At 51.3% G+C, this 22,656-nt stretch overlaps 1 protein-coding gene across 1 annotated transcript in view; it reads right to left on the reverse strand.

Annotated features, from left to right (window-relative positions):
* The window catches only part of NUAK1 (NUAK family kinase 1), a 68,618-nt gene extending 47,587 nt beyond the window's left edge, over positions 1 to 21,031 (reverse strand). Inside the window, exon 1 of the mRNA XM_067697825.1 lies at positions 20,548 to 21,031. Within this exon, the coding sequence (XP_067553926.1) occupies positions 20,548 to 20,802 (255 nt within the window). The 5' untranslated portion in view covers positions 20,803 to 21,031. The remainder of the gene's footprint in view (positions 1 to 20,547) is intronic.
* Positions 21,032 to 22,656: the final 1,625 nt, after the last annotated feature.

The raw sequence follows: 22,656 nt of genomic DNA on the forward strand, positions 1-22,656 counted from the left end.
AGGCGAAAAACAGGCATATAGCAATTAGAGCGCAAAGACGGATCAGAGAGGGAAGAGATATGGGGACATATGTATATGTATAACTGATTCACTTTGTTATAAAGCAGAAACTAACACACCATTGTAAAGCAATTATACTCTAATAAAGATGTTAAAAAAAAAAAAAAAGACGGATCAGACAGGGAAGGAATAAGAGCCCGGGCTGCAGTCTGTCCCCGCCCCCACCCCCAGAGGCCTCATTCATCATCTCCTCACAAGCAGCAGCTTCTTTTCCTTCCAGGAGAAGCTCTCAGCTCTCAGTGTCCATTATCCCTGCTCCACAGCCGCTTCCCCCCCCGCTGGACCCCCCCATCGCCCTCCACTCCCCCCCAACATCCTCTCCCCACCCCACCCCCCACCCCCCCTCCCGGCACAATCCATTTGGATGCTTGTCAGCCCGCTAATTACCCCCCCCCCCCCCCCGCCCCGGCCAACCTGCTACCAGGGATGTTGTCACAGAAGCACCTCCAGCTACAAAGGCACAGCCCCCACCCAGCTCTGCCAGCCCAACCCCCAAGGCGCATGCTCAGTCCCAGGTGGAAATTTCCTGCCACCCCATCAGGCCGGTTGCCTCCATGGGCCTCACCCACACCCATCACTCAGTGCCTACCCTCAGGGCGGTTGGGGCAGGGGTCTGTGGTCATTACAGGGACTTAAGGAGCAGCCTGGGTGTGTCCATGCCCCTGGACATTTATGCTTGTCATTTCCTCTGCCCGGATCCCCCCACACCCTACTGTCTGCAACTAACTTCTCCAGCTGACCCCCTCCTCCGCACCCAACCCCTGCAATAAGCCCCCGAAACGCACATATAGGTCCCCTTTCCTAACCTTGCTCACCATTACTTACAGGCTTCATTCACACAGAGACCGTTTCTGTTTTATTCATTGCAACATCTCCACTGCCTGGCAGGTAACTGGTGTTCTGTATACGCCAAAGAGCTGTGGCTGACATGGTCCCCAAGTATGAAGAAGGACCTTTATGAAACCATACAACAGTAATAGGGCATCTGATTCCACCCAACGCAGCCCACAGCCCCCTGCCACTGAGTCTTCTTTGACCTGGCTAAACTCTCAAGTGCTGAATCCCTGCTTGTCCCAAAATCATTGAGCCTCAACTTGCTCATCTTTAAAATGGAGCAATAATAGTGCCCACTCCAGAAAGGCTGGGAGAGAATTCACAACAATAGCTAGTGGTAATCATGCTAATTCCCAGTTATCAAGCCCTTACTGTGTGCCAGGCACTGGGCACCATCCTCAACATCCTCTCAACAGCTCATTCATGAAATTCTTACTAAAAGAGTATTTCTGCTTTCTCAGTGAATTTAAACTGAGTCTGAGGAAGGTGAAGTAACTTGCCCTAGGGCACACAACTAATGAACAGGAGAGCTGGGTCTCGGGAAACCCAAAGACCACACTCTGAAGCTCGGTAGCAACACTGACAAAGCACGTAGCACAGCGCCTGGCGTTTAGCGGGTGTCTGTAAAGAAGGCTGAATCGGAGTCTCCGGAGATGCAGGCGCCACCCAAGCCACACCGCACCGCCTTGTCCCCACCCCAAGTCTTTTCTTATTCAAATCAGTCCCATCTTCAAAAGCACATCCACTGGTGTTTCTTGCTGCTCTCTGCAGGGCCAGGCAACACAGCTGAACAAAAGGCAGAATCAGACCAGAGGGTCCGGGAAGCACATCCCTAAAATGCAACAGTGAGTCAATTCTCCAGCAAGCAATCCTGGGAAATCTGCTCTAGATAAGGTACCGATCAAGGTCCTGCAGATCATGGACCGACCCCTCAAGTTGCTTACAATCCCATGGAGAGGGCAATGGACAGGCTCTCCCTGCCCTGCACCCATTCATCCTTCTACTAGTAGGAGCACCCTGACATTGCACTGGGGCCCACCCCTATCCCACTGCTAAAGGGACTGACAGTCAAGATACTGCACCCTCCCCATGCCAATGGGGAGACACATGACCTACAGTTTGGCCAAGGAGATGCTCTTCCTAGGACTCTGAGACCCTTCCCAGCAAAGTGTTCTTTTGTGAGATCACAGGCAGAAACTGATGTAGAAGTCCTTCCAGGCCTCATTCTCCCATTTCCACCCCCAAGTCTCCCTCATGCTCCTAAGAGGAGAATTGAGTCTCACTTTGCCCAGAGTATGAATTTTCCCATCCCTGACAAGAGCCAGGAGAGAATCTCCCCTGTCCTCTTTGCTCACTCATGTCATGTGCCTTACACTCCATCATCCCCTCCATAAGATGGGCCTCTGACTACTTCACTTGACTGGTACTAGTTGAAATACCGTCTTCAGGACCCATCCAGATTAATTCTTACAATAATTTCCTCTCTCACCCCAATAAAGACATAGTAAATTACTGTGGAATTTGGCCTTTTTTTCTGGCTGACTGGGGGTTCAGTCAGGTTGTTTTGACCAATCTTGCAGGAAAGGTGCAGAAAGTCCAACGATATTCCCTGCCAGATAATATTCTACCCTATAAAATATTACCAGTTGTTATAAACTGAATTGTCTTCCCCTCCCCCCAGCAAATTCAAATGTTGAAGCCCTAACCCCCAATGTGACTATTTGGAGGCAGGGCCTTTAAGGAGGTGACTAAGGTTGAATGAGGTCATAAGGGTGGGGTCCTGATCTAACAAGACTGAAGTCCTTGGAGGGAGAGGAAGAGACCCCAGGAGCACGTGCTCACTGAGGAAAAGCCATGTGAGGCCACAGGGAGAAGGCAGCCATTTGCAAGCCAGGAAGAGAGGTCTCACCAGAAACCAACCCTGCCGGCACCTTGATCTTTGACTTCCAGCCTCCAGAACTGTAAGAAAATTAATTTCTGTCATTTAAGCCACGTAGGCCATGGTATTGTTACAGCAGCCCAAGCAGACTAATATGCCAGTCGTTGTCTGTACTACCTAAATCACAGTCAACACATAATATAACAAGAGGGAGAGTCATTCACGGTCAATACCAGGAATAAGAAGCAGAGACGGCAGGATAGGAACCCTCATTCACCCCTGCGTCCCCAGCAACTAGGGAAGAGTCCGGTCCCATAACAGACATTCAATAAACACGTGTTGAGTTGAACTGAATTAAACATGCTGAATCCCATCAGTCATAATTTTTATAAGAATGTTCACCCAGGGCTTCCCTGGTGGCGCAGTGGTTGAGAGTCCGCCTGCCGATGCAGGGGACGTGGGTTCGTGCCCCTGTCTGGGAAGATCCCACATGCCGCAGAGCGGCTGGGCCCGTGAGCCATGGCCGCTGAGCCTGCGCGTCCGGAGCCTGTGCTCCGCAGCGGGAGAGGCCACAACAGTGAGAGGCCCACGTACCACAAAAAAAAAAAAAAAAAAAACAAAAGAATGTTCACTCATCCACCCACTACCACCAACCTGGGCCAAAATCTACAAGTTGCTGATGTCAGATTCCCAATTCCACTCTGGTCCACGTTGATTCTATACTTGCGGGTGAGACCGCAAACCCGTGTATGCAATACCAAGGTGTGTAAATGGCCCCCCCACCATGTACACAGTACCATCTCGCTTTATTTTACTCTCCCTACCACCCATGAGACAAATTACTTATTTTGCAGGAGAAAGAAACTGATCCTGCAGAAAGGAACTCTCTGAGTCCCCACAGGTCATAAAGGCAACACCCCAAGTTCCAACCCAGGTACTTGGATTCTGTGGCCAATACTACCTCCACTGGGCCACACCTGTTTCCAAGTGTCGTGAAATCCATGCAACCACGGGGTGAAGGAGAAACACCCCAAGTCCTGGCACTGTGATGCTTCTTTTCTCCATTGTTTAAACACCTGGCACTGTGATGCTTCTTTTCTCCATTGTTTAAACGAGCTCAGATATCAGACTGTTCAAATGTCGTGGGCGATCTGGCTGGGGAGCTAATCAGAGCAATTTGAGTGCACGGCTAAACGAGGACACCCCTTCCTGGACCAAGCCCTGCCTTTATGGCAACACTTCATAAGAACCATTCCCTTACAATACAACTGTCAAATCCAGCAACCGCAGGCCAGAAACATCCCAGCTGAACCCCGCCAAGCTGCTTTCTGATGTACTGTACACACAAATACCAATATTCCCCAGATGTTCTCCATGTAAAACATTTGGTTTGAGACACAGCCCTCCTTTCCCAAAAACTCTTACATTTGTTTAATGGACTCATACAGTTCAGCTAAAATATCCTGGAGCAGACATCTGAAGCCAGCCAGGCTCTGATGCAAGCATCCCATCTGCAGAAAAGAAGAACAAGTAAATAAGACGGTCCTCCCCAAGATTTATGCTCCCTGCATCTTTAAGCAGGTCATAAAATGTAAGCTATGTACGGATAATAATGCAAGTTGCTTTCAAGTGTGTTTCTGAGTCCATCTCGGTACTAATCTAAGACTGATGTTCAAAAGGGCAGTGGGTCTGGCTGGCATGCTAAGGAGGAGGCCACATTCTGTTTCTTACTCCCTCAGAAAAGAAGTTAAAAAAATCTGTCACTTGAGCAACCTAGATGATTGAGGTGAAGGTAGGTTTTCTCTTGGTTTTAGTTTTCCAAATATAGCAATAGCTCCTTTATTCCAAAGTCACTTGTCTCTCCGGAACACAGGTAAGATGTGGCGAAATGAGAAATGTACTGGACCTTGAATCAAGAGACTCATCTCAGCCACATACTAACTGAGTGAGCCTGGCCGGGTCAACTCTCCCCAGAATGGCTCATTCTTTTACAAGAGAAAACAGAATCTCATCAGGTTCATTGTCAGGGCCCATTCAGCTCTGAAGACTGTATGAGAAAGGAAACGAACTCTTAGAAAAGCCACCCCAAGAAATGGCATAGACTCCATCCACTGAGCCCCTGAAGATGGTCACCCAATGTTTTCCTGCTGACACAATTCTAACAAGCTTGTCATGGCAAAGCTGTAGAGAAGTGGAAATATGGAACTAGAAAGCCACTAGAGACAGCCTCCCTGGTGGAATCAAGACAGGACGACTGGCTTTTACCTTTCATCTTTAACTTTTCTGTGTCTTGTGAGTTTTCAGTATTGAGCATGCATTATTTTTGCTAGAGGGAAAAGAAAAATGTTATCATTTAAAAAAGGGTCACAAAAAGGCATGGAAGCTGATGAAGGAGCAGATAGACAAACTATAAATAGCAGACATGAGAACTCCAAAATACAGTACTGAGAACCATTTAGAAGTTCCCCAAAAGACTTCGAGAAAAGGTTTAACTACCTTCAAGGTACTTCGTTTTAAGAAAGCAAGAAAGTGTGCATCCAACTGAGAAAGATTTCCATAAGAAATGGCTACAATTTTTTAAAAGATTGGCTTGTATATAAGCGAGCTTCAATTACCTGGAAAACTATATTTAGAGCTCTCTATTATAACCTTTCAGTATTTCCACTTAACCAATGCATCAGATTAACAAGAATTCTCCACTTTCTTGACTGGGCTCATGTCACGTTGAACCCTAGGGGCCGCTGGGCTGCTCTCTGCTTCTTCCACCCTCTTCTGTTTTACTAGCCAACTCCCCACCACCATCCCAGCCAAGCCAACTGCCCCAATATGGCAGCTTCTATAGTCCATGGAGCACCTCATCCTCCCAAAACGCCAGCAAATCATGGTGTAATTGTAACTTCCTCCATTTGAGGATAAAGATCCCCAGATTCATCACTGCCAAGAAAAGGCAAAATGCAATGAGACAACATACAAAAAATGCCCAATACTGTCCAACATACAGTACGTACTGCAAAGCCCCTTTTAAAATTATTATTATTAACAAATAGGCCACACGCAGAAATGTGTGTAAGAACCCTGCAGTGAGACCTTCAAAATACGAGGTTGAGAGGATGGTGTCAGAGGGCAAAGTGAGACAGGGCTTGGGAGAAGAGGAACAGCTGTAGCCTCTTTTGAAAGAGGACATTTCGGGTCACCCCAGTAAAAGAAGTCCTTCCAAATGTACTTCTGTAACCCCCAGGGAATCGATTTTGCAGGACGGAATTATTTCCCTGAAATAAATAGACACACAAAAGTCGCCACAACTGGAGCCTAACAAGAAAACAAGCCAGCTGCTGATTTACAAGCAGCGTCTGATGCAACAGAGCAAAAGGTCCGCGGCTCAGGTCCAGCGGGATGGCTCTGGACACACCAGCCCTCCGTGGCGGAAGCACACTGGGAGCCACATAGGGGAGGGGCCTCACCTTGCTGTGGGCAAGGTCCCAGGTGGACCAGGCATGGATGGGACACCTTCAGGAGCGCAGACCCTTGGGCCTCCGTCATCACCATGCTCCACCATGGTCTCAGCTCCAGCCGTGCACCTAGGCGTCTATTTAAAGATGGTGATGCCCGGGCCCCACCCACAGAGAGCTGCTAAAAGGTCCCTATAGGTGATTCTAATGCTCCGCCGGGACTGAGAACAAGCGGTGTAGCTGGAAGAGCCCACAGAGGGGTCAGACAGACCTGAGTTTTTAACTCTGGCGCTACCTTGCTTACTTGAGCAAATCAGTTACCCTTCCTGAGCATCAACTTTTTTAACTGCAAAGTGGGAATAACGGTCCCTTCATGACAGAGCTGCTGTGAAATAAGATGCTGCACGTCAACGGCCTCATGGAGGGTGATTATTCTACAAATGTTCTCTCCTCTCCCTTCGCTCCCCTTCTTTCAAGGTTCTCCCAAGTGGGTCAGGAGTTCTGGGCATCTCCCAACTCTAAGGGGCTTCCTGCCTTGCTAGGTGGGAAAAAAAAGGACGGGAGCGAGGCACATCTTTCCTTATGTTGGCTGTCCCCCATCACACATACAAAATACACGCACTCAGAACCCCTACTGGTGAAGTAGCCATATTATTCTACAGCAAAACTATGCAAAGAATGGAGAGTCACAAGAAGCAAAATGAGGGAACACCTAGCTTGTAAGATTTGCTTTGCTTTTCCTGGCGAGAGGAAGACCTAACCTGGGTGTGACACTTCCTCGGGAAGTCCCTGCCTCTGCCTCTGTCTCTCCTGTTAGCTGCGAGCCTCTTACACCTGGCAGCACAGGGGTGAGGTATAGTAGGCCCAAGGGAATGTCTGAATTAATTATGCTCTTTGAGGCCAGGGATGGGCATTTGCAGATCAACAGAGCTCCTAAGGCCCACACGTGTTAATCCCCTCAAAAGGCATTTCCTAAATATACCTGACTCTGATTCTGAGCAACTGGCAGAAAAGGATATAAAGGCACATTCGGCATTTGGGGGGCAGCAGCTCAAGGTCTAGTGACAGAGCAGCAGCCCCGCAGCACTTCCACGCTGGCATTCCCCTTCAAGTAGTGCAGACGTGGGCCAGTGACTTAATTTTCTGTGCCTCAGTTTATCCGCTGTAAAAAGGGGATGATAATGCTGTGCATCTCTCAGGGTTACCATGAGGATGAATTAGGTCAGAGATTCAACGTGCTTAGACTACCGCCTGGCACAATTCCTGCTATGTAATTGTTTGCTATTATTATTACTCCATGGGAAAATAACAGGCAAAGAGACCTCAAACTACGGTTCCAATATAAAGGCGTGGGGTCTTAGGGCCCTCCAGTTATCACAAAAGAAGGTGAGGACTGAAGAAAGTGGGGGGTATATCCTCAGACGAATACAACGAGCTTTCCATTACTGTGTTTCCCAAGGACAGACCACGGACCAACCCCATCACCTTCCCTTGTGTTATCTGGTTAAAATGCTGAAGATTCCCAGGTCTCCCTAAGTCGCACCCCAGCCCTGCTGGACCAGGCTCTCTGGGGTGGGTGCCAAAGATGGTGCATTTTAACTGGCACACCCAGGAGATTCCCATGTCCCCACAAATCTAAGAGCCCTTAGACTGGCTAAGCTCATCAACTAGAGGGTCATGTCCGTTTGCCCACCATCATAGCCTGAGAGGCTTGCACATAGTACGTGCTCAACAAATATCAGATGAATCCATTCAAGAGTTACAACTCAATAAGTAGTCAGTCAGTTGTTTTGAAGGTGGCAGGCACATGCAAAGCAATGCTAAACCAGACAGACAACTTCATTCATTTATTCTAAAAATCTTCACCGTGCTTACTATATACCAGGCACTGTTCTAGACAATGGAGATGCAGAGAAGATGATGAATGAGGTTGTTTAGAGATAATTAAAATGGTGACAAGTGCTGTGAATGGAGCTAATAAAGCAAGGAAACGGGTGGAGCATGTCTCTCTGTCATTAAACTCGGCCTCTAGAACAGCGCCACCCTTTAGAACTTTCTATGATAATGGAAATGATCTTTCCTGCATTGTCGGATGGTTGCCACCAGCCCCATAGGGTTATCCAGCACTTAACATGTGGCTAGTATGCCCAAGGAGCTTAAGTTTTTAATTTTATTTCACTGTAATTAATGTTAACTTTAATAGGCACGTGTGTCCACATGAGACAGCACAGGTCTAGGGGCGGAAAGAGATTAGTAGACTGGAAATTATAACACAAAGCACTCAGTGCTATGAGGGTGAGGGAGGCGGGCAGAAGCACCATGTGTTATCAAATGCCTCTCACCCAATTACCAGATGACCTAACGTTCTCTGGCTCTCAGAATTGAAAGAACAAGGTGAGGTACAAGGCATTGTACTTGGGCTGGAATTTTTATAGGCCATGATCAGTTGGAAGTGGTATGCAGCCCGGCCAAGCCCCAGAGACTGTGGTTCAAGAACACACCACCATCCACAAAGCCTGCCCACAGCTGCCAGAGAGATCTCTCTCTTCCCCATCATTCCGCTGATGGTCATTTTGTCCTTGGCTACAACGTCCCACTGGGCCCTGCATGGATTTTACGAGATTTATTCGCTTCAAGCATAAGTACGGATACAAGCCTCCTAAATTCCACCGGAAAATTGGTGGCTAATCCAAACATTTCATAAAATTAGAACTCATTGTGGGGCTGAAAGGAATTCAGACTGTGCCGCCACCAGAGAAATGCAAAATATTTGTTATAATTTTTTCCTTTGTGAGCTGTTTCAAGCAGCAAGTGCTTTTTCAGCTTGAAGTTAAAGGAGGCGCTGGGGCGGTGGGGGGAAGGAATGGGAGAGTTTTTGTTTTTGTTTTGTTTTCTCTGTGGTTTGCAAAAAGTATCACCAGATGATGAAAAATCGAGGAATCCTGCTGACTCCCTAATCCCTCGGCCAGCAGAGATAATAAACTTTCCCCATCTCGGCTGCACCTTGCCTTTATAAAGATGGTGTTTTTCTTGGAAAATGGTACATCTGCTCCTTAATTTTCTTCTTAGGCTTTAGCCCCAGAATCTTTCCTATGCTGAGATTTCATCAGCAAGAGAGAGACGGCCATCATTCATTCAGGCATGCGTGCAGGCACGTCACCAATACTGATTTGCCAGGCACCATGCTAGGCACTTGAGATAACACCAGTAAACAAAACTGGTGAAAATCCCTGCCCTGGAAGAGCCTGCCTTCCAGGGAAGGAGGACAAACAAGGGAGGAGTTGGTGACTGCCACTTGCAATTTGGAGACAAGACCTGAAGACTCACCAAATGCAGAAACTGGATGGGGCTGGAAAGTAAGCTCCAAATCAGTCCCAGAACTCTCATCTCACAGAGAAATTAGCTGAAGCCGTAGAAGAGGCGTAATTCGCCCCAGGTCACACAGCTCAAGTTGTGGCAATGGTGGGACTGGCCCCCAAGCCTCCTGACAACATCCCCAGACTCCTAACACTCCACAGCCATTCCACAAACATGAGGTGCCTTCTTCCTGTGCACCAGGCACAGAACCAGGCACAGGGAGGACATAACTGAGTAAGACACGGAATAACTGGCTTCATAGAACCAAGGTCCTCCAGCTGCTATTTTCACAAGCCTGGACACAGCTTCTCTGAGCAGTAAGTCTGGGTTCAGTGGGAGTCCACCCCACAGCGTGTGGGTGAAGGACCAAAGCAGGAAGCTGCAGAAACCTCCAAGGATCCGCGCCCATGAGAGGCCATGGAGCCCAACGATTACAACCTTGACCCTGAAGTCAGACAGCCCAGCCCTAGGTCCCAGCTCTGTGACTTTGGGCAAGGCTTGTGACCTCTCTAAGCCTCTCCTTCCTGGTCTGCAAAATGAATGTACTAATAATACAGGCTCAAAGGAGAGGTAGCATGTAAAGTAGTTAGAACGGTGCCTGGCTCACACGCGCCACTCAATAAATGTTTCCTGCTATTACAACCGTTAGGGAAAGGATCCTCCTTCCGCTCTGGACCTTCCTACACATTCAAGAAGGTGGATACGACTCAGTGGAGATTTCCACTTCATTCCTCCCCTCTCCAGGATTTCTGCCACGAGCTGCCTGCACACCCACTCACACACTGGTTCCTTCCCCGAGCATTCCATTTGATTCTGCCTGGGAAACAGATATCAATTAACCACAAGGAAGATGCAAAGCGGGGTTCTCCCTGGAGCAGGTGCATCACTGCCCTGCCTTTCCACCCAAATACATTCACGTGCTGGGCTCTGAGCTCACCAGACCAACCCGAGTATCAGCCTCTTCCCTCCCACGGCTTCTGCTAGTTGGAGAAATAATTCACTTTCTAATCTACCAAGAGCTAGACAAGGTAGTAGCATTACATCAAGGACCACTGAGAGCTTCTCAAAGTTTGCTGTCTTCTCTTCTGATACTGAGAAAATCATGGTTGCATAATGAATGTACTTGATGTAAAGGGATGAAATTCTAAGAGACCAAAGCACACACAAAAGAAATACAATAGGGAATCAGTGTCCTTAAATGGACCAGCAAGGAGGGGTAAGCGTTGACCACAAAGGCTGGGGATCTAGAAATGACAAGGGGCAGCTGCACGTTCTAGAACCAAGAGGTGGTTGAGCTCCTTTGGGGCAGAGGCTGTTCCCTGTTGCCATTGCCCAGCCCCACCCCACCACCTCCCTGGTGCCCACACAGGGCCTGGCACAGCGGTGGAGCTCAGCAAATATTTGAATAAATGTGTTTAAACGTGCAACCTGGGAGAGGCAGAAGGAAAAATGACAGCTATTTCTACTCCTCCTTGGAAGCCGTCTAGGGTCATCGCCGAGAGCTCAGACAGATGTGAATTTCATTCCTGCCATCATCCCCCGGTCACAAATAGTGTGTCCCTGGGCCTCAGTTCCCTCTGCAGTAAAATGGGGGTTGTGAGAGCATCTCTCTCACTGGGACGGGGGGTGTCTAAGAACGACCGGGAATTCAGTGAGACGAGGCAGGCAACACACTCACCCCAAGGCCTGGTGAATATAAAGCGCTCCACAGAGGTGAGCCTGATGGACTGATTTCATCTTTAAGGATGAAAGACTAGTAAACATACCGGTCAATTCTTCCTTTTAAGTGAGGATGCCAAAAACATGCCTTCCACTGGGGAGAGGGCCCCTCCTTAGTCTTCTCCTCCTGCCTGGAGTCTTGCCTCCACCCGCCTGTCCCCAGGTAGAAGGAGCTCCCTGGATGCTGAACGCCCCCCCACACACACCCCGTCGATGCTAAAAGCACTGGGAGACCCAAATGCACAATGGAGAGCAGAGGCAGCCACAGGCCTCCAGCCTCACTGGGACCAAAAGCAAAGTCCCCTAAACGCGAAGTCGCTAAGGAATGAGTGAAGATCCCTCCGAGCAGCCCAGCAGGATATGAGTTTGCCTTCCTCTGCATCCCAAATGATAACGGCTAATTTTTATCGAGAACTGGCTACATGTCAGGCACAGTTCTCGGCACTGTCCCTGACAACCCAGGAGGCAGGTTCTATTATCATCCCACTTCATAGATGAGAAAACTGATGAGGTTCTTTGAAAATGAGAACAGTCTAACTCACATAGAGCCTAGGCCAGAACTCACTTCACAGACATGCTTAAAAAGCAATGTCTGCCTTGAGCTGAATGGGAATGCAGACTCTCCTTACACTTGACAAAGCCTGCACCTAACAATCTGAAAAAGGTTTTGGGAGCTGAAGATACTTCCCCTTCCCGCAGCAAGACCTCCTGCCAAAAACCAGGCAGTAGGAAATGAAGTCTACGTTTCACCAGTTGCATTCAGCGAATCCCAGGATTCTCTTCCTATGCGCTGGCAGGGACCTTGGAGAGCATTTTGTCTTGGCCCCTAGATTTACAGGTGAAGAAAGGGGCTTCAACACCTGGGCACCTACTCTGTGATGCCCTGTGTCCAGGCTGCCCAAGGTACAAAGACAGCTGAGACCCCATCCTGCCTTTCCCAAGAGGGCTCCTTCCAAGGATAACATTCTCTGTGGGCCACACACTTTTCTAAGAACTTGACGTACAACTCATTTATCCTCACAACCACTCCCATGTCACAGATGAAGAAACCGAGTCAAGCTGACCATCTCAAATTTACACAGGAGGTTGGAGCAGGGTCTCAAACCCAGGCGCTCAGAACCAGCCCACACTCCCTTTGGATTCCTGGATTGGATCGTCCACTTCCCTTCCACCTTCCTGTGAGTGTCATTGGCAGCTGGGGTGAATCATACGTGAGCTGAGCCCAACTCACAATGAAATGACAACAGCCAGCAAGGATTCCTTCCAATCTGCACCCATCAGCTGCTTGTGTGGCTTTCGAGCCACGTGAGCTACAAGGAGCATGACACCAGCGAGAGGGAATTGGGGACTTAAGGAAACACTGACAACGCAGCAGCTCCCTTTTTTTAAACTCCCTTTGGCCGCAGAGTTGCAAGTTGCGCCCTGAGCCATCTGGACACCGCCCTTCCCCTCCCCTTCCAGGGAAGGAGGGAACCTACCACAGCAGCCTCTTAGCACCCTCCCACTGGAAATATCCAGCTGCCTCTCAATACCTCTAATGAAAGTAAGCAAAGTGGCATTCTTTTCTCGAGTTTAAAAGGCGAATCACGCTGGTGTTTTTTCCAGACATACATTAAACTCCGCACTCCAGCCGGTTTACAATTCCTTAAGTACTTGATTTACAGCCCAGGGAGAAAATGTTTTGAAAATCTTGCAAATGCATTTCGTGTCTCCAGCTTGCCTGCTCTGCAGAGCTGATCACCAGGGATTCTCAGATGGGGGGCCGGCGACTCCCGGAAGTGTGGGAGTGACCCAAGGAGGCCACAGAGCTCCAGAGAACCACGGGGAGCAGCCGCCAGGGGTGGGAACCGGCTTCCCTCCTCCTCCCTCCAGCCGTTCAGAGCTGCAATGGAGACGCACCTGGCCGCGTGGGCCCTCCACCGCGGTCCACCTGGTGGTAAGGAGAGGGGTGACCCAGGGCAGGGTCACCCAAGGGCCCTTCCCCACCTTCTCAGGACTGCTGGTGCACTCTCGATACGCTGTTCATTCGTGCATTCATTCATCCATTCATTCATTCTTACTGAACACCTACTATATGCCTGGCACCCGGCTACAGGCCAGGATGCCGTGGTCGTCAGACAGTGACCCTGCTTCCCTTCTAATGGGGGAGGAAGGGGAAGCTGTATACAGACAAAGCATCAAACCCACAGGCTCTGAAGGAAACCGACACAGGGCCAAGACAGGAGGACAAGGGAGTGAGAGTTTGGACAGCCAGTCAGGACCTGAAGGATGTGGCAGATTCAGAGTTTAAGTCCTCAGCAACCCATGGGAGGGTTTAAAGCAGGGACAGCCACGACCTGGTATAAGAAGGCCACCAGGTGCTCGACGCTAGTACTTCTCAACAAAGTAGTAATACCAGCTCTGGTTTTCAAGATACTATGCACAGGATCTGCGTTGCAAGCTTCCAAATCCTACTTCTCATGGCACTCGCACTTGGTCGGATATCGGTCGCCGCATTTTCAAGATGAGAAAACAAAAGCTCAGAGGACACGTGCGGCTTGCCCAGGATCCTCCAGCCGCCGAGCCACAGGGAGGCAAAGGAACCCAAGTCTGCCTGATTGTACAGCCATGATTTCTTTCTCCTCATTTATATACTCCCTTGCCTCATTCTCAGACTCTTCCAGATGCGCTCATGACACGCCCCAACTAAATTCTCGGGACCTCAATGGCAGGTCATATTCTGCTCTGAAACTTCCCACTGTCCTGGGCACTTTAGGAAGCCCTCGTGAAATACACCCGGTTTACTGCCAGATTGAAAGGAAGAGGGGTACCACCCCCAGCGGAGGATGTGTGTTCATCACGGGGAATCTTCAGCCCAGCCCCGGGTTAACATGCAGTTAACAGCTTACCGGAGAGCCTCGCCGTGAAGTCAACATCTGGCTGCTTCTGGACCACTTCCAGAGAATTTTATCAATACAGCCAGACTCCACTCACGGTGGGTCATCTGGCCCAGCCCCTCCTGTGCCGGGGCCTGGGATCTTCTCATTCCTGCGCTGTACAGTGGCGTCCGGGCCAGCGGAATGATAAATGCATTCTGCTTTAAAGCAGATACTTCACAAATCATAACTTACAGATGCTCCAGGACTTTCATGTGGGAAAGACAAATGAGACTTAGGCTGTCTGACTCCAGAGCCACTGAGGACAGGAAGCCACAGCCAGGAAGGCTCTCTCCCCCCTAACAAGCTCATGAGCAAATGTAACAGAAAGAGAATTCGTGCAGGGAAGGGTCTGCCTGGCTTTGCAGACTATGCTACGTAACCCGCCATTCATTTCCAGCCATTGTCTTTCCTTGCCCACAAATCGGAAAGCTCCTTGAGGTCGGGGGTGGTGACCTCCAGCCTCCACACCTCCTAAAACAGTCCCTCGCTCACTGTACTCACTGTATTCCCTTCTGTGCCATCCTACAAGCCTTTGCGCGGGACCTACTATGTGCCTGGCACACTGCTAGGCACAGACAGTAGGTCCAAGACGGTTAGAAGGGGCTTCCCAGCAGCCAAGACACCTCAACTCAATCCTTATCTCCTGCGGCTTCCCAGGAGGAAGTGAGATCAGACGTCCTGGAGTTGGGTGGGTGCATTTCTGTCTGCAGGCCGGGAAGTGAACCAGCTGACCGCCCGAGGCCCCCTAGGGATTCCAGAACCTGAGGCTGCTGAAGGCATAGAGAACAAAGTGTGTGCCCAGGAGGAGAGCTCTCTGACCTGCTTCATCAAAACAGACCCGTGGCCCAACAAGCAGAGGTCTCTCTCCCCCAGCACCGAGCTGAGCCTTATCTTCTCACAGCTCAACTCCTGTGAAAACCTCCAGGCTGGCTCCCTGCTCCAAGCCGGCACACCAGACCCATGGGCTCGGAGCCCCCGCTGCGATCAGCGCCCAGCTCAGCCCACCTAGAGGAAGGGAGCTGGCCAAGGTCTCTGCATTCACGCTGCCCGGGTCCACACCCTAGCTCTGCTGCTGCGTGTGACCCTGGCAATTAGCGAACCCCTCCGTCTCTTCATCTGGGAAATGAAACGATTGCAGGATTGTCACGAGAATTAAATTAGTTAAATGGACCTGGCACATTAGAAGCACTCAAGAAGAATTAGCCGCTATTATTATCATTATTATTATTAAACGGTATTATTATTCCCCCCATCCCATATCACCAACCTTGCCTCCCACTATGTCCCAGCATACACCCTGCATTCCAAGAGATCTGGCCTGCTCACCCTGGAATCTGCCCTCTGCCCGAAAGCTTCCATATTTCAGTCTTCGGAAACCCAAATCAAGGGTCATCTTCAACAGCCCCTGCCCTCCTTAATCCTACAGTACGCCCTCTCTCTATACCCTTCCTGAACAACAAGAAAACCCCCCAGGAGAAGAACCTCCCCATGGCTAATCTTCCGGCACATGAGTGAAACACCGCACCCAAATCCAGAGGTCACCTGCTGTGCATCAAAAAGAAGGTTTTCCACTTCAACAGCAGCAATGGGTCTCAACATAGATAAACCTGTCTGACACTGCCTAGCTATTTGATCCTGGGCAAGTTACTTAACCTCCCCAAGCACTGTTTTCCCCACTGGTTAAATGGGTCTAACAAGAGTGCGCACCTCTTAGGATCGTGGTGACGATCAGAAAATGTCCGTAAAGCACTTAGCACAGCGTGACACACCACAAACTCTCAAAAGTATCCGCTGGTTGTAATAACAGCGGCAGCAGCAGCAATACAGGAGGGGGTGTTCCTGTCTAGCACGGAACTCAATTTAATGAACTGATCTTCGATGAGCTACATTCCCACTTGAACATCTCCAGAAGTAATCAATTCCTGTATAGAAGAGGTACCCATGGCCTAGCAACTGCTCACTCTGTCTCTTCCACCAGACTGTAAGTTCCTCGGGTCTTATCCATGTGTATGTCCCAGAATTTAACATGGTGAGAAGCATACGGCAGATGGTAATAAATCTTTGTTGAACTAAGCAGAATTAGCTCAATAGTTGTAAGTACATTTCATCTTTGCTACTAGATTATAAGCTCTTTAAGAGTGAGGCTCGTGTCTTGCTCCAGTAAAGATTTATTAAATGAGTGATGGAAAAATACCAAACTAAGAATCAGGTTTCTTAGACCCAGCCCAGTCACTCACCAGCTGTGCAACCTCAGAAAAGTCACTTAACAATTCTGTACCTTATTTTTCCCGCCTCAAGGATGAGAAGTTTGGACCACGTGTCTGCCGAAGTCCCTTCCCCCCTGAAACTGGGTTTGGGCCTTAGCTGCGACAGGGCACCTCAGCCACCATGCGTATGACAGCCACGCGCAGGCCAGCTTACTAATTTGCAACCCCGATCTGCAATTTTCCAGGACCAGGCTATCAATAACTTTGGGCCAGTGCTTAAAACACCCGTTTTTAGTCAAATCATCCCTTTGCTGGGCAAGGATGCCCCATCACCCACGCACCATGGCAAACTGGGGGCACGATTTGCCCGCCAGCCCTGCCACTCCCATGCCAGACCCCTCCCGTAGACCTGCTTCCTGCTCACACCACGTCACGTACTGCTCACAGGAGCTAACCTGGTGCAGAGGGAGAGTTGAACTTAGCCCTTGACGGTGAGGTGATCGCATAACACCTCTCCCCAAAACGTTGTTTGTTTTTGCCCTTGAATTTTTTGGCAGTGCTCTGTGCAGCCTGAGGGTCCAGGGAGTTTGGCTCAAAGAAAATGCCATGTTATAACATTGGGGCTCACTACACAGCCCTGCCTGAAACTGTATCAAAACAAAAGTTGTGCAATAAACAAAGCCCAAATTCAAGGCCTTAGAAATGTGTTCAGATCCTACCAGAATCTGGCTGACTGTCGTGGCTTCCTACGGGTGCACTTCCCTAATTAACCTGAAAAGTTGATGATTTCTCCTTCCTCTCTCTGAGTGAGTTAACTGTCCAATGCATCATGCCTCTCTGATGGTCTTAAAATCTAAATGAAAGTCCAAGCGATATGAGAAAAAACATCTTTTAAAAGAGGAAAGTAAATTTGCTAATTTCCCTTTTTGAGGTTTTCTATAGGTTATTTTATTCAATTCTCACAACTAGTCCATGAAGTTGGTACTATATTAGCCCATTTCACAGATGAGGAAGTGGAGGTTTCTGAAAGTTACACAGCTTGCCCAAAGTCACAAGGCTAGTCAGGGATCAGTCAGGACTTGAACGTAAGCCAGGACTCTTAGCCCTTCTGCAAGAGTGCCTCCTTTGTGGGGCTTGTTAATCTCTGGAAGAAGCCACTTTGAGTCCTTTCTCGTGGACATGCTCAGGCAGCAGCAGCAAGACTACATTTGGGATGAAGAGGGGAAGATGCCTGGACCACGCAGAGGGCTGGACTAGCCAACTCCAAGTTCCAGACTCTGCAACTCTCTACGGAACTGCCTTTCACGGAGCGCTGATGCTGCATGGTATTTTGCTTGATTCAGAAGGCCCTTGCAGACGTGCAATTCTTATTCTTAAACACTTCTCTGTCTCGGGGGGCTGATTTCACAGCATCTAATGGAGCCTGACACCCAGCACCCGATTTCCGCCACTCGCATTGGCAAAGGAGCTGACAGTCACAGCTCCTCTCGGGAAGTGCTCTGAAGGGCGTGGGGACAAACGAAAATAAAACATCACTTCACAATTCTACCCAAAGACCTAAAAGGTAGAATTGAGACAGCGTGCTCTGAATTCTCCTAAACTGCACCCCAAAAGCGAATTGCGGATGTTTAGTGCATCCTCAGAACCAGAAGAAAACTCCAAGTTCACACTTCAGATGAAAATTCCTTGCTGCTCTTGACAGCTTCTGAGTCACCAAGCACTGTACAGGCAAGAACAACTTGCTGACCAATTTTTTTGATGTTTGTTTTATTTTCTGTCCAGTCAGGCACAGGGAATTTTCCACCTGACAATTCTTGTTTCTCACTTAAGTTCTGACACCATCTGTGAGCAGTGTGCTCAGCAGGGGAAGGACTTGAGGCCAAGGAAGGCTTCCCTTCATCCAACCTCGGTTTTCCCATCTGCTTAATGCAGGGTTTTCACCAGATGATTTTGCTAACATCCTAAGTTTATCTATCAAGTAGAAAGCAGTCTGGGGATTGCCAGTTTCTGGATGTGGATATGCTACCAGATTCAAAATCTTTGCATAATTTTTGAGTAAAACATGAGATGGAGCTGAAATGAATAGCACAATGGGAAACTGAACTAGGACTGGACAATACCAGAGCAGGACTCAAATCTTGCGGCTGTGAAATGAGCCTCTTCCGTTCTCAGGGCGCCCCCTAGTGGCCACTCGGCTAAATCCCGACGGAATGCTCAGAGTTTCTGCAAATAAAGGGAAAGACACCCACCAAAAGAGAAAGGCAGGCTCCCGTCTACTGATGCAATCCCTTTCACTCTACCCTAGTCCGTGGATCAGACAGCAAGACAAATACCTGAGGCCCCAGTGAAGCTCGGAAAGATGTCTGCCATAAGACAAGCTTTCACTCTTGCAGTTAGTGGCAGCTCCCCAGGCTTCTGGTATCTGTGTCCCCTCACAAATCCCAGACACACCCTTACCACTCAACCCCTCACAAGCTCACATCCTCAACCTGCAGCTCCAACTGCGTCTGGTTTTCATTACTCCGCTTTCCAACTTCCCAGCGCGATTCTTCAACAGCTATTAAGACAACATGAGCAAGGAGCTAGGCTTAGTTTTTGCTTATTCAACATCCAGCCTGGGGAATATCACCTCAGACGAAAAGCATGAATGAAGTGCACGTTTCTCAGCCTCCTCTTCCACAGACCTGCAAGTGTGCTCCTCAAAGGTCATCTTTACAACCATCTCCTCTTGAAATTTTTCAACCTACAAAAATGGCACCTGCCCTCTCAATGACTTGCTTGCTATGGAATTTGTTGATAGGCGACAGCTTAAAAATACAAGGTACAATCTCTCAAATTTCCAATTAACCTATAACAGACTTTTTTTAGGCTATAGGATAAAGCCGTATCAACCCAAAGAGTGAAGCCTAGAATGAGGGAGTTACCCAGGTAACCAAATATTTGAGAATTGGGGGGCTGAACTTTCTGCCTGATGCCCCATTTTGTCCACAGAACTGTCCCTGCAAAGATGCAAAAGAAAAATACTGACATGAACCTACCACTTCATCCAACAGTCCATTTTGCTTTTTCCCTATGGTCATTTGTTAAGTTTATAATCAACCTGGGACGTGAAACAGCCCCCAAAAGTGTACACAAGGAGTGCCATAATTAGTTCCTGACTTTGGCCCCAAATCGATTAAAATCCATCTGATATGCTGCAAATCAAAGAACCATGTTAATTTCCTGCCACACACCACACAAAATCTTTCTGCAACAGTCAGTCACTTTGAACCCAAACCTCCAGCCACAAGCAGTGTGGATTTCAAGGGCCCGTTCTGCAGAAAGGAAAATGACAACACACCGAGGTTGGGACAATGCAGAGACCCCAAGGCACTCGAGGCGCTACTTGGGGCTGTGTAAATGGTCTTGGTACCCTGGCAGGGTTTCAGCTGTCACAAAGAGTGGGGGTGGCTGGGGCAGACCCCTTAAGCAATGTAGTAGCCCTGCAGCCAGGGCCTGAAATGCAATTGAGTCTGCAACTCAACGTCCGTGTGGCTGTCCATGCCCTAGGCATTTCAGTCCTCCCAGAAGCCAGCAACAAACTGTCACAACCCTCAGGCATGCAGCAGCCTTTACTTTTGTCCCCTAACCTTCTCTCTTAAAAACAGGCAGGAGTGCGTCCTCCCTTGCAGTGACAGCAGCATCGCGGTAACGGGGAGTGGGAGGATGCAGGGGAGGGGGGTCTCATTCATCTACAGGACATGGGGCTTGGGAGACCAGCTCCGAGCTGAGTTTGTGGTTCTGTCTGGAGTTAAAGCAATAAGGCATTCCAGGGAATGAATGCGTGCCCGCGAGGGAGACCCCAACGGTCCCGACGTTGCAAAGTGTTTGCAAATCATAAACACTACTTTGCTGATGGGATCAAAACCCCCAAAATATGCGCAGACAGGATGTAACAAGTGTTTCGGGAGAAAGACACGCCTGAGCCACGGGGAGCTGGGGGGAGAGCGAGGAATCTGTCTGGGGGTTCCCGGGAAGCCCCCTCTCGGACAAGAGACCCTCCTCTGCGCCCCAGACCCCGCCGCGCGCGCGCTGGGTCCCCAGCCGCGTCTAGCCCGAGCCCCCCGGGTTTCCCCCCAACTCACCACTCGGCCCGAAAACCTCTCGGTGGCCCTCTTGACTTTGCCGTAGGTGCCTTTGCCCAGAGTCTCCTGCAGCTCGTAGCGGTGTTTCAAGTTGTGCTTGTGGTGATGCCGCTTCACCCCGTGCGGCTTCCTGGGCTCCGGGGCCGCCGCCGCGGGGGCTGCTGTCGCCCCCGCCCCCGCCTCCGGGGGAGAGCCCGGAGCCCCCGGCCCCAAGTCCGGGCAGTCCCCGGCCGCGGGCGCAGCGGCCCCCTCCATGTCCGAACGCGGGGCGAGCCGGGCCGGAGAGGGCAGGACAGGGCACGGCGCTCGCGGTGTCTGGGTCCCCGCCGAGGGAAACCTGGGCGCGCTCAAGGTCGCCCCCGCAGCATTGGGTAGGCGGCCGGCTCCCGCCCGGGCTGCGGCTGGGTCACTGGCGGCGGCGGGGACCGCACATCTGGCGCCCCCGGCGCGCACGATCCGCGCACCGCCCACCAGCCGCGGCGAGCTGCGGCGCGTCGGGCGAGGTGGCGGCGGTGGCGGGGGGAGGCGGTGGTGTTCGCAGGAGGGAGGGGAGAGGGGTGGCTCCGAGCGCAGGAGGGGGAGTGTTATGTGGGGCGCCGCGCCCCCGGACCCCTCCCCGGGAGGACGCGCAGACGGGGCGGGGGCGGAGGCGGCGAGCGCGGGCCGGCCCCGGGGGAGGGGGCGAGGGGCGAGGGGCGGGGCGGCCGGGGCTTCCCCCACCTCCCGGGACCCGGGGCCACCCCGAGCTGGGAGGGGGACGGGTGCGTGTCGCGACTCGCCCTTTGTGCTGCGCCGCCTAGGCCGCGGCGGCGGCGGCCGGCGGGCTTTGTCCTCGCTCGGCCGGGACGGAGACGGGGGATTCCCAGCCCGGGCGACCCCTCCCCGGGCGCGCCCGCCGCAACTACCGCGGGCCCTCCGCCGCCGCCGCCGCCGCCGCCGCCGCCGCCACCGCTACAGCCTCCTCCGACTCCTGCTCCGGCCGCTCGGCCTCCCTTCCTGCCCGCGACCTGGCGGCGGCTGCGGCGGCGGCTCGCCGAGCCCCGGGGCCGGGCAGGCGAGAGCGCTCGGAGCCGAGGGCCGCCGGGACCCTCTCGCGATCCGGCCGGGGGCGCCGCGGGCTCGGGCGCCCCTTCATTTTCTTTTGGGTGTCGCCGCGGCCGCCAGGCCGGAGACTGGGGAGAGGCTGGGGGAGGGGAGCAGCGCGGGTGTTGGGTTACAGGCGGTGAGTCACGGCCACCCCGGCCCAGCCGCGGTGCGCACCCCCTCCGCCCCACCGGGGCTGGCACCCCCGCCTCGCAGACCCCCGCCGCGGCAGCGGAAGGGCTGCTCGCCCCGGGCAGCTGCGCGACCCCGAAAACCCCAAGAGGGGCGCGCTGAGCCCGGCGCCGCGCCCTCCCCGAAGCAAGGCGGAGTCGGGGAGGGAGGGAGGCTAGGAGGCTGAATCTGGGGCCCGCCGCCGCACTGCCGACCTCCGGCAGGGCGACGGCTGACAGAGGAGGAGAGCTGGGTGCCCACCCTGCCCTCCAAGGCTGCCTTTGGAGGTGGGCAAACCAGGGGCCTCGAATGGAGCAGGGTTGGGGCCTGCTGAAGCCAGAGGTGACTTGCAGGCCTCTCGGCCCCTTGGGCCGTTAGAGTTTTCCTTTAACTGAAATGGCCAGATCCTGGACATGGTACCAGGCACTCTACCCGCCCCCCCCAAGCGAGGGTCAGGCAGGAAGGACCTACGTCTGCAGCCAGGCTGCCCCGTTCTTCTAAGAAGGAGCGAGGAAAAATAAAGAAGGCAAAGGGAAAAGAAGCCTTAGGAATTTTTTTTATAAATTGTTCAGTATACCAGACTAGGATGGGAAGAGTGAGGTATGAAGGATGTCTGGTGCGTTCTGCAGATGGCTTGGTGGTTCTTACTTTTTCACCAGTGAGCTGGGCTCGCCCTTCCTCTGCAGCTCTCAGGTTCATCCCTTCTGCATTCCTGCTGTCTTCACTCCTGTCTGTCCCTTATCACCTTACCGAGGACTCCAGCAACAGCATGTCCTCCCCGCAAACCCCCTCCCTGCTGCCAGAGTCATGGCCTATAACACTGCAGTCATCATATCCTCTCTGTGCCACACTCCT

The sequence above is a fragment of the Pseudorca crassidens genome, chromosome 11 (assembly GCF_039906515.1).
Source record: "Pseudorca crassidens isolate mPseCra1 chromosome 11, mPseCra1.hap1, whole genome shotgun sequence".
Classification (NCBI taxonomy): Eukaryota; Metazoa; Chordata; class Mammalia; order Artiodactyla; family Delphinidae; genus Pseudorca; species Pseudorca crassidens.